The sequence below is a fragment of the Pseudorasbora parva genome, chromosome 8 (assembly GCF_024679245.1).
Source record: "Pseudorasbora parva isolate DD20220531a chromosome 8, ASM2467924v1, whole genome shotgun sequence".
Lineage (NCBI taxonomy): Eukaryota > Metazoa > Chordata > Actinopteri > Cypriniformes > Gobionidae > Pseudorasbora > Pseudorasbora parva.
Genome location: NC_090179.1, coordinates 9,719,681 through 9,731,142, shown reverse-complemented (window position 1 = coordinate 9,731,142; position 11,462 = coordinate 9,719,681). Strand labels below are relative to the sequence as shown.

Here is an 11,462-nt window from a genome sequence, read left to right as displayed (position 1 = left end):
CCGGCGAAGCCAGTGTGATGCTATGGGCAATGTTCTGCTTGGAAACCTTGGGTCCTGCCATCCATGTGGATGTTACTTTGACATGTACCACCTACCTAAGCATTGTTGCAGACCATGTACACCCTTTCATGCAATGGTGTTCCCTGATGGCTGTGGCCTCTTTCAGCAGGAAAAAATGTTCAGGAATGGTTTAAGGAACATGACAAAAAGGTGTTTGCCTTGGCCTCCAAAGTCCCCAGATCTCAATCTGAGCATCTGTGGGATGTGCCAGATCAACAAATCAGATCCATGGAGGCTCCACCCAGTAACTTACAGGACTTAAAAGTATCTGCTGATAACATCTTGGTGCCAGATACCACAGCACACCTTCAGGGGTCTGATGGTCAATGCATCAGAGCTGTTTTTGCAATACAAGAGTACTCGTGTACAGTGTTAGGCAGTGTACTGATCAGTGTATTAACCATGCTTGAATCAGATTTTTTTTTCTTCTACCTGGCAACAGAAAAAGTGCAATTCGACATGTTTCACACACTGCATAATGTCACTGCACATGATGCTTGTTTATATTATAATAATTTTTTGTCTAAATTTTGATAATACATTAAAGGAAGTGTATTTAAGATTGTGGCCAAAACTGGTACTGCAATCACTATCCCCTCTCCCCCAGACTCGAGGTTGCCAGATTGGCTGCAGGATCAGCAGGAGCATTTGTAGATCTGCAGCTGTGGTAACTAGAACAGATCTGGCAACCCAGATGCTGAAACACTACTGACTTTGTGATTGGTCGATAGGTGGTGGGTGGAGCTTCAGGCCAAAACACAACATGTCAACATCAGTTGAGGGCTGCAACAACTTTTAAATGACAATAGCCTGGCCACTACTGTTGTCAGTGATATAAGTATTTGAAATGAACATGATTTCTTACTGTCTAGTGCCATATCAGGGCCATTTTATGATTAATTGAAATACATTTCTTACATACAGTTCCTTTAACAGTGTAAAAACCTACATTAACAGTGTATGTCTACATTGCTGCCTAATTTTAGTAAAATAAATTACCCTTTGTGTGCAATATCCAATTAAAGGTTTTCATTAAATAGTCAGGTTTTCCTAAGAGAATGTGGTATTTGATAATGAGGTGTGTGTGTGTATACAGCGTGTATATACTATAGGGTTATACTTTATTTTACTGTGTCATTGTTACAGTGTAACTATATTTTTAAGTACTGAGTAATATTAATTAACTACATGTACTTACTATAGGGTTAGGGTAGGAATTAGGGATTGGTTGCATGTAATTATGCATAATTTACTGTTATTAATATGGTAAGTACATGTAACGTAATAGTTTTGTGAAATAACTAATTTAAAAATAAAATATTTAATACAGACCACTGTGCTTTTATTGTATTGATTTGATAACCAAAGAACGATCAAAACAATAAAATGAAAATAGATTTGGAGAATGGAAACCATAACAAATGACTTAAGAAATGGGTAAGACAGTTTTGGTTTAAAACCAAGGTGCCATAGATGGCTAGAGAAAACAATCAGTCAATTATGCAATTAAATATTTACTCAAAGCATTATAGTTATTGACCCCCTTGACAACGTCATCAGCAGTGCAGAGTCTAAACTATTTCCATGCCAAAGAACACTGTTTACTCAATAAAAAGGCAGTTTTTTCAGGCAATTAAAACACATGAAGCGAAACCAGCAGTTATTGCTTTTAAATTATTATACAAGCTTATTGCAGCAGGTTTGCCACAAAACATGAAAAGCTCAACAGCATTCAGTAATTTAGTTTTACATAACAATTCCATATAAAAAGAAATCTGCAGTCTCACACAAAATATTTCTCTGAATTATATAAACAGCTCTGTGGAACTTATAAGGCAGCAGATAAACTAAGATGGAAGGGAACTTAAGACATTGAGTATGTAATAAGTAAACAGGCTGAGGCAAATGCCATTAAAAATGGACAGAAATAGAATTCAGGAATCAACCACCAAAATCAGTGTTTTAAAGGCACAATATTGAATTCCAGCTTTTACTTTGCACTTCCTTTTTTTCTTAATATTTCCTTTCTGTCTGTCTGTCTGTCTGTTTGTGATTTATTACATTATTATACATCTCTTTCTTTATGCTACCTCTAACTTTCTTTTTCTGTCTCACTCACATTTTGTTTTTCACTCCCTCACTCTCTCTGAAGTGCTGTCCTGTCTGTAGGAATGTAATTTTCGGGGTTGTTTTTTTCATATAAGGATCTCCACCAGATCTAGGTCAGGTAGGGGCATCTTCTGTCCTCTGCTCCGCTGTGCTCGACCTTCTAGACTTTTAGTCTGTCTGGAAGGAGATTCTGCACATAAACACAGGGTTTAAAATCATTACTTTTTTCAGTAATACTATTATACTAGCATTATTGTATTAGATAGCATTACTATCTATACTAGCATTAGATACTAGCAATTTTTGACTTCAATATTTTCAGAGCATCTCCAAAACTGCAGCTCTTTAGGTGTTCCCTGTCTGCAGTGGTCAGTATCTGCCAAAAGTGGTCCAAGGAAGGAACAGTGGTGAACCGGCGACAGGGTTACTCACTGATGCACGTGGGAGCAAAGTATGGCCGGTCCAAAAAACAGAAGAGCTACTATAGCTAAATGCGCTCAAGAAGTTAATGGTGGCTCTGATAGAAAGGTGTCAGAATACACAGTGTATCTCAGTTTGTTGCATATGGGGCTGCATAGCCTCAGACCAGTCAGGGTGCTCACACTCTCAGAAAAAAGGTACAGTGGAGGTACAAATTTGTTCCTTGGGGAACAAAACATATAACTGTACCTTTAAAGGTACACAATTGGTCTTAGGGTACAATTGTACCATTGTTTTCCTCAGTTTGGTCCTAGTGAGCCGCTGTCCTGCAGAGTTTGGTTCCAGCATTGAAAGACGTCTATAGACGCTCTTATTGGAATTAACAGATGTTTAGATTTTCATGTTTTATTGAAAAAGTATTGTCATCATTATGGGGATCAGTGTTTCCTGTAGTTGGGCAGTTTGACTTGGAATTTTAAGTAAGTTTGTGTTACAGCATAACCAAAACACATTTACAATTACAAAACAAACTGTATCAGGAAGAATAATACTTGACTAAATTCATCACTGAATAAAAATAATAAATAATATTCACCAACAATACTTGCTTGTCACAGATCGCACGTTTTAAATATTGATTTTTAAAAACATTTTAAAGGGGGAACGTTAACACATAGATATTAAGAATCAGCATATGAATCTCAACAATGGTGACATACTTATGCTGCAAATGGTGACATACTTAATGCTGACATACTTAATGCTGTATTAAGTATGTCAACAAATGGTGACATACTTAATGCTGCAATGCATGCTGGGAGTCACAAGTTTTATGCTGTGGTGGCTTAGAAGGGTTGGAGATAAACTCTGGAGGACATCAAATCTCTAAGACTGAACTTGCCTATCCCTGACTTAGAGGTACAAAAATGTACCCTTAAGGGTACCACCCCAGTGACGGCCACTTGTACCTTAAAATGTAAAATTGTGTACTTTTGTAATTTTGTACTTTGTACTTTTTTGACAGTGCATACTGACCCCTGACCACTGCCGAAAGCGGCAACAATGGCATGTGAGCATCAGAAATGGACCGCGGAGCAATGGAAGAAGGTGGCCTGAATGATGAATCACTTTTTCTTTTACATCACATGGATGGCCGGGTACGCGCGTGTGTCGCTTACCTGGGGAACACGTGGCACCAGGATGCACTATGAGAAGGCAAGCCGGCGGAGGCAGTGTGATGCTTTGGGCAATGTTCTACTGGGAAACCTTCCTTGAGTCCTGCCATCCATGTGGATGTTACTTTGACACGTACCACGATTATCCTGTTGCAGACTATGTACACCCTGAGGCTCTTTAAGCAGGATAATGCTCCTGCCACCAAGCAAAAATGGTTCAGGGATGGTTTGAGGAGCACAACGGGTTTGAGGTGTTGACTAGGCCTCCAAATTCCCCAGATCTCTCCAATCGAGCATCTCTGGGATGTGCTGAACAAACAAGTCTGATCCATGGAGGCCCCCACCTTGCTACTTACAGGACTTAAAGGATATGCTGCTAACATCTTGGTGCCAAATATCTCAGCACACCTCGTGGGTTCTGGTGGAGTCCATGCCTTGATGGGTCAGGGCTGTTTTGACAGCAAAAGGGGGACCAGGACGATATTATTATTAATGTTATGCCTGATCGGTACACTCACTGGCCACTTTATTTGATACACCTTGCTAGTACTCGGTTGGACCCCCATTTTGTCTTCAGGTCTGCCTTAATTCTTCATGGCATAGATTCAACAAGGTGCTGGAAACATTCCTCAAGAGATTGTTGCCTATATTGACATTATAGCATCACATTTGCTGCAGATTTGTCAGATGCACATCCATGATGTGAGTCTCCTGTCAGCAACAATGGTGCGGCCATGTGAATCGTAGCCTCAGTTTCCAGTTCTGAGCTGACAGGAGTGTCTCTGGTGTGTCTTCTGCTGCTGTAGCTCTTCTGTTTCAAGGTTTGACGTGTTGTGTGTTCAGAGATGCTCTTCTGCAGACCTCGGCAGTAGCAGGTGTTTCTTTGAGTTGCTGTCATCACCTCTGACCTCTGGCATCAAAAAGGCATTTTCTCCCACAGAACTGTCAATCACTGGCTATTTTCTTATTTTCACACCCTAAAGATGGATGCATGAGAAAACCCAAGTATATATGTGGGATTTTCAGTAGTATTTTCTGTGAAATATTCAGACCAGCCCGTCTGGCATCAACAGCCAAGTTCACAGTCACTTAAATCACATTTCTGATGCTCAGTTTGAACTTCACCAGATCATCTTCATTATGTATACATGCCTGAATGCAATGTGTTGCCATTTGATTGGCTGATTCGATATTTGCATTAATGAGCAGTTAAACATGTGTGCCTATTATAAAGTAGCTGGTGAGTGTATGTATAGATAGATACAGAAGCTACATTGTCACATCCTTCACTTACTATAATACTTTCTGGCTTTTTCACCTGTTTTTTCTTGCATTGTGGAGGTTCCGGCGCACAATGTCTTTGGACTCAGTCCTGTTTGACTGCTGGTGCCTCTGATGACTGATTTAGAATGAAGGGACAGGAGAGGAGTGGAGGGGAGAGATAATGATAAAGGGGGCAAAAGAGATGAGGATGAGGGTAACATGGAAGAGGAGGAGGGAGGGAGTGAGGAAGGGCTGGAGCGGGCAACACATGAGGATGAGGTTATTAGTGATGTGTTTGAACCTCCAGAGGCCAAGAAAGGAAGAAAAGAGGAAGGTAGAGATGAGAATGATGGAGGAGAGGAAAGAGAGGAGGCAGGGAGAGATGAAGAGACAGCGACTGAAAGAGAGGGCAGCGAGGGAAGCATGCACTCTACTTGGTCATTTCCTGGGAACACATCTGTAAACAAAACACAAACCATTTAGTAAAACCTCTAGCAACACAGGTCACATTGCAGTGATGAGTGCTGTAGACATGTAAATGTCTTCATTTAACAGAAGCTTTTAAGGTGATGCCTGCAGACCTCAGATGCTTTCATAATGTTATCAACAATGATAACTTCTAAAATACAAAGTTACAATATTGTTCATGGGACAAGCTAGAATTGAGAGACATTTAGAAATATCTATTTTTATTTAATCATTATTCTTTTTTTAAATGAAGAGTGGCATCAACAGGATTCAGGCAAGTCCTCATTTAAAATTTTGCAAATTAAATGTACATATTTTATATAATGAGTGCTGGGGAGTAACTTACAAACTGAACTTACATTAAAATAACCTTTTACATTTTTCAGTAGCATGACAGTATACTTTTTCTTTTCAATTTGCAGCCTAATAGACCTGTCACTTAAGATGTCATTAATAATCAATAAACAATAAGCAGTAATGAGGAAAACGTTCAATTAAAAGTTCACTAGGCTTTGTCAAGAATTTAATACATTATATAATGTTTAAATTATTGGTCCCTGCATTGTAATTGTGCTGTTAATGTATATTTATTCTCTTTTTACACCTCTGTGCATGGTGTCTGCTGGAATTTGTAATTAAGTAACAGATTTAAGGTGTTTTAGAAGAAAGTATGTTTAAGCATTGTAAATATTATTTTATAAGTTTACACTACACACAGGCATACCTACATTTTTATTTCATCAACAGTCAAGAAGTAAATAATTTTTAAGTCCATCTGTTGACAATGAAAAAAATAAAACTGACCAACTGGAAACTGAAACTGTTGTTGTATTACAGCATATGGTTAAATTGAATCCTCTATCTGCATCTACAGTGGTATTTGTTGTCAGCTCAACTGTCAAGTCCCTCAACTGTCCTTAAAATCATACAGGCACTGTATTAAATGGGCCAAGAAGCAGAACATGCTGAAAGATGCTAGAAAGTTGTTATATAACAGAAATATAAAGTTACACTCTGTCTAATACTGTTTGTTTTGTGAAAACTGAGGCATGGTACTGTAATCAGATTGAGTGTAACTGTATTTGTGTGTTGCTGTATACTTGTGTACTCACCTGTACTCTCTTTCCAGCTGTGTTGGTCTCTGCGATCGGCCTGTGATGTCTGCCGTGTGTGTAGTCCAGTTGCTATTGAAATAGAGGGCACAGAGCGGGCAGGGCGCAGAGGGGCGAGATCTCTACGGGACCGCTGTTGTAGAACCTGAATCATGGCATCTTTCTCCAGCAACTGAGCATGCAAGTCCTTCATCCTGTGACATGGAGAGCAATTCTTAATCTCAGCAGTTATCAGTACCTTTTAAGTACTTCTGTGTAGGGTGTTCATTGGCATTTTTGATTTGACTATTAATAAAGAAATAACTAATAGATACCAAGTGTGGGGACTACCTCTAGTGTGGGGATACTCCAATATATGTGTACACACAGACACACACACACACACACACACACACACACACACACACACACACACACACACAGACACAAACACACACACACACACACACACACACACACACACACACACACACACACACACACACACACACACACACACACACACACACACACACACACTGTGTTGGTCCCCCTTTGGCTGCAAATCAGCACTGATCTGTTGAAGCAAGGACTCCATCAGACCCCTGAAGGTGTGCTGTGGTATCTAACTCCAAGATGTTAGCAGCGGATCCTTTAAGTCCTGTAAGTTGCGAGGTGGAGCATCCATGGATTGGACTTGTTTGTTCAGCACATCCTTGTTGCTGTGCTCCTCAAACTATTCCTGAACCATTTTTGCTTTGTGGCAGGAGCATTATCCTGCTGAAAGAGCCACAGCCACCAGGGAATACCGTTCCATGAAAGCGTGTACATGGTCTGCAAATATGCTTAGGTAGGTGGTGTCAAAGTAACATCCACATGGATGGCAGGACTCAAGGTTTCCCAGCAGAACATGAAAGCATCACACTGCCTTCGCCGGCTTGCCTTCTTCTCATAGTGCATCCTGGGGCAAATCAGACAAGACCACCTTCTTCCTTTGCTTCGTGGTCCAGTTATGATGCTTACATGGCTCGGTCTCCTCTCCACCAATCAGCTGGTGTGTGGTGAGCGTTCTGGCGCAATATGGCTGCCGTCGCATCATCCAGGTGGATGCTGCACATTGGTGGTGGTTGAGGAGATTCCCCCCTTCTATGTAAAGCGCTTTGAGTGCCTTGAAAAGCGCTTTATAAATCGAACGCATTATTATTATTATTATTATTATTATTATTATTATTATTACATGCTGCTATTGGTGCTTTAGGCGGTGGAGAGGGGTCAGCATGGGCACCCTGACTGGTCAGCGGCTATGCAGCCCCATATGCAACAAACTGCGATCCACTGTGTATTCTGACAGCTTTCTATCAGAACCAGCATTAACTTCTTGATCACATTGAGCTACAGTAGTTGGTCTGTTTTATCGGACCGGCCAGCCTTCGCTCCCCACGTGCATCAATGAGCCTTGGCCAAGACCCTGTCGCCGGTTCACCGCTGTTCCTTCCTCAGACCACTTTTGACAGACACTGACCACTGCAGACCAAGAACACTCCACAAGAGCTGCAGTTTTGGAGATGCTCTGACCCAGTCGTCTAGCCATCACAATTTGGCTCTTGTCAAACTCACCCAAACCCTTATGCGTGCCCATTTTTCCTGCTTCCAACACATCAACTTTGAGGACAAAATGTTTACTTGCTGCCTAATATAGCCCACCCACTAACCCGTGCTGTGATGAAGAGATAATCCGTGTTATTCACATCACCTGGTCATAATGTTATGCCTGATAACAGGCTTACTTTTACATTAACATTTTTAAATGTTATTTACATTAACATTTACGCCTTTGGCAGACGCTTTTATCCAAAGCGACTTACATTGCATTCAAGGTACACATTTTACATTTTTGCCAATTCTTGCTTTCCCTGGGAATCGAACCCATGACCTTGGCGTTGCTAGCGCCATGCTCTACTCATTGAGATACAGGAAAGCTCACTTGGGGAACACATATAGTATATAGTACTAGTTATAGATCTAGTCATGAAACTCTAGATGCAGGCTGACTGGTCCTTCCTATGCAATCTGTATGTTTATCTCACCATTACCTCATGCCACAAATGACTGGCCTTTGCTGAATCTGCAGCCAATGAGATTATTTGCTCAACATTTGAATAGTCTGGTTCAGTGTTTTTTTGTTTTAATAAAGACTTGGATTTGTACATTTTAGGCAAAAATATTAATAGCAAACATTCACATGCAGGGGCAATATGTTTTATACTGTGTATTTATATAAGCGTTATGTTTATTAGCATTCACCTTTGTTCCATGTCCAGACAGGAATAACTGCTCTGAGTTCTGCTCTCATCCTCATGCAGCCACACTGAGCTGTCACTGTAACTGCCACTGCGAGAGTGCTGGATTATAGTTGTATCTCTGAAAACACACAATCATTCTGTCACTTTGTGGGTAGACAAAAATGATAAGCTCTCTTTAAAAAAAATAAAAAGTAAAAAAAAATAAAAATAAATGAATACTTCAAAAATGATATTGTTTAATCTCTTCATTATTAAAAATAAATTTAAACAAGAGTTTACACAACAATATAGTAAATGGAGGTCTGTGAGGAACGAAATAAAAAAGAAAATGTGTGTATTGTACCCATATAAACATGCATAGGCCTACACTTAAACCCACTATTAAAATGCTTAAGGTACCGCTAGGCACTGTTATTTTGAAAAACTTGTATCTCCATTGCTTTCAATGAGGAACCGTCGTCGATACACAGACGCTAAGGGTGTGGGGAAATGTATCAACATTATATATTAGGCGTATATAAATTATATACTGGGCATTTCATTTTTGCATTATGACACATGGTCACATTTCCCCTGTAGGCCAAACTATCTGACCTTCAACAATCACCTTGCACCTAATCCTGATCACTGAACTCTTCAGCACCTCTTACACACACACACACACGCAAACACGCACGCACACACACACAGTCTGGTTCGCTATCTTTCTGGGGACTCATCATAGACATAATGTTTTTTATGCTGTACAAACCATATTTTATCCCCCTACACTGCCCCTGCCCCTAAACCTACCCATCACAGGAAACTTTCTGCATTTTTACATTTTCAAAATAACTAATTCTGTATGATTTATAAGCTTTTGTACCCATGGGGACCTCAATTTAGGTCCCCACAGTGACACGAGTCCCCATGAGTCTGTGCGCATTCAGGTTGAAGTCCCCACCAGGCTAGAAAACCATGTACACACACACACACACACACACACACACACACACACACACACACACACACACACACACACACACACACACACGCGCGCGCGCGCGCGCACACGCACACGCACAGGGAGTATCAACTTAAAGGTCCCTTATATCCAAGTATGTTGGATACTGATATTTATTAATACTGTTAAATGGGTTTAAAATGAAATGTAAGGATCAGTAACTAATTAAAAAATAATAATTTAAAAAAAGTTATTCGAAAGAAATATTCTTTCAAAACAAGCTGTAATAACACAATATAAAGTAAAGTTCTATTTAAGGGTTTTAATTTTTTACTAAAAACAATATTTGAATCACATATATTTGAGCTATATTTTAAGCATGTAGTTCCTGCTTATTAAGTTTCTAGTCAGGGATCCCTCAGTTATGTCATATTTGTGTTTTTTTAATCAATAACAGTACAAGGGCGACCTCTATCTACTATTAAGAATATAACACCAACAATATAACAAAATAATTATCATAATAATGATATAATGACATATAATGATATTATCAATATTATCATGATTAGAGTTTCGTGGCTGTTTGAATGAATAACAAAAAAAATTAGTGGAACATGAATATAAATAAAATAAAAGATAACCGTAAAACATAAAAAAATTATATCCAATTTTTATGATCCCACTTATTTAAAATGATTAACTTCTTGACTTTTCTTTAAACAGAAAAGGTAAAAAAAAATGTACAGTCTGTATATAAAACAATACATGGTGACATGATTTGTGACATTGATGACTGATTTGTAGTTGATGGACACAAGATCTTATGTAATTTAATTCTAATTGATAATTAGGGAAAAAATAACTTGACAACAAGAAAAGAGAAAACATTGGTACAAAAGTCTTGTTGGTTGAATCACTTGATGTAGATTCTGTGGCATAATTTCAAACACTGGTGCAAAAATTATTTTGGTAATTTTTGGGTTTGTGGACAGGCAAATAAAATAAAAACCCTGTGACACTTTAATTTAGGGTCAAATTAAGTAGTTGTTTATTCGCATGCATATTGCTAGGATATTGGCTGTTTATCTATAAAGCACATATTAATGCCTTACTCTGCGTGACTATATTCTACAGTAATAAGGAGTTTATTGATGTAAAAGTCATAGTTAAAAGGTAGTTAAGGATTAGACCCTAAACTTAAAGTGTGACCTAAAATTCAAATACTCTGGCAGGTTTTTTTCCTCTTTTGCTTATTTCAGGGTTTTTGTTGCTGGTTGTAGTGCTTGTCTATGTGTATATTCTTTGTAAGTGTTTCCCTGTTGCTCTTCCACTCCACAGGTTTCGGAGAGCCACTGATTCATGTTCCAGCTCATTAAGGTGTGAGTGGATCAGTATATTTGAACACAGAGTGATCCAGACAAATGTGTGAGTGATGAGGCTTTCCTCTGTGTCAGACAGTCATCTTCCAGTCCCAGCACTTATTGCTTTCATTGTGTATGCTGTGTTATGAGTAGTCGTTAAATGAACACTAAGGTGTGTGCTAACTACTGTGAGTAATGGTTAGTAGGTAGACCTGAGTTTGTAGTTCTTTGTTTAAATAGAGAGAGGGTAAGGCAAAAATGTTGTC

At 39.1% G+C, this 11,462-nt stretch overlaps 1 protein-coding gene across 2 annotated transcripts in view; it reads right to left on the bottom strand.

Annotated features, from left to right (window-relative positions):
* Nucleotides 1–1,394: 1,394 nt before the first annotated feature.
* Nucleotides 1,395–11,462, bottom strand: part of amotl1 (angiomotin like 1) — a 34,614-nt gene continuing 24,546 nt past the window's right edge. For both annotated transcript variants that reach the window (XM_067450057.1, XM_067450056.1), the window contains exons 10-13: nt 8,891–9,007; nt 6,608–6,801; nt 5,083–5,484; nt 1,395–2,359 (exon numbers count right to left, since the gene is read on the bottom strand). In XM_067450057.1, coding sequence (XP_067306158.1) covers nt 2,256–2,359; nt 5,083–5,484; nt 6,608–6,801; nt 8,891–9,007 — 817 coding nt within the window. In that variant the 3' untranslated portion in view covers nt 1,395–2,255. The remainder of the gene's footprint in view (nt 2,360–5,082; nt 5,485–6,607; nt 6,802–8,890; nt 9,008–11,462) is intronic.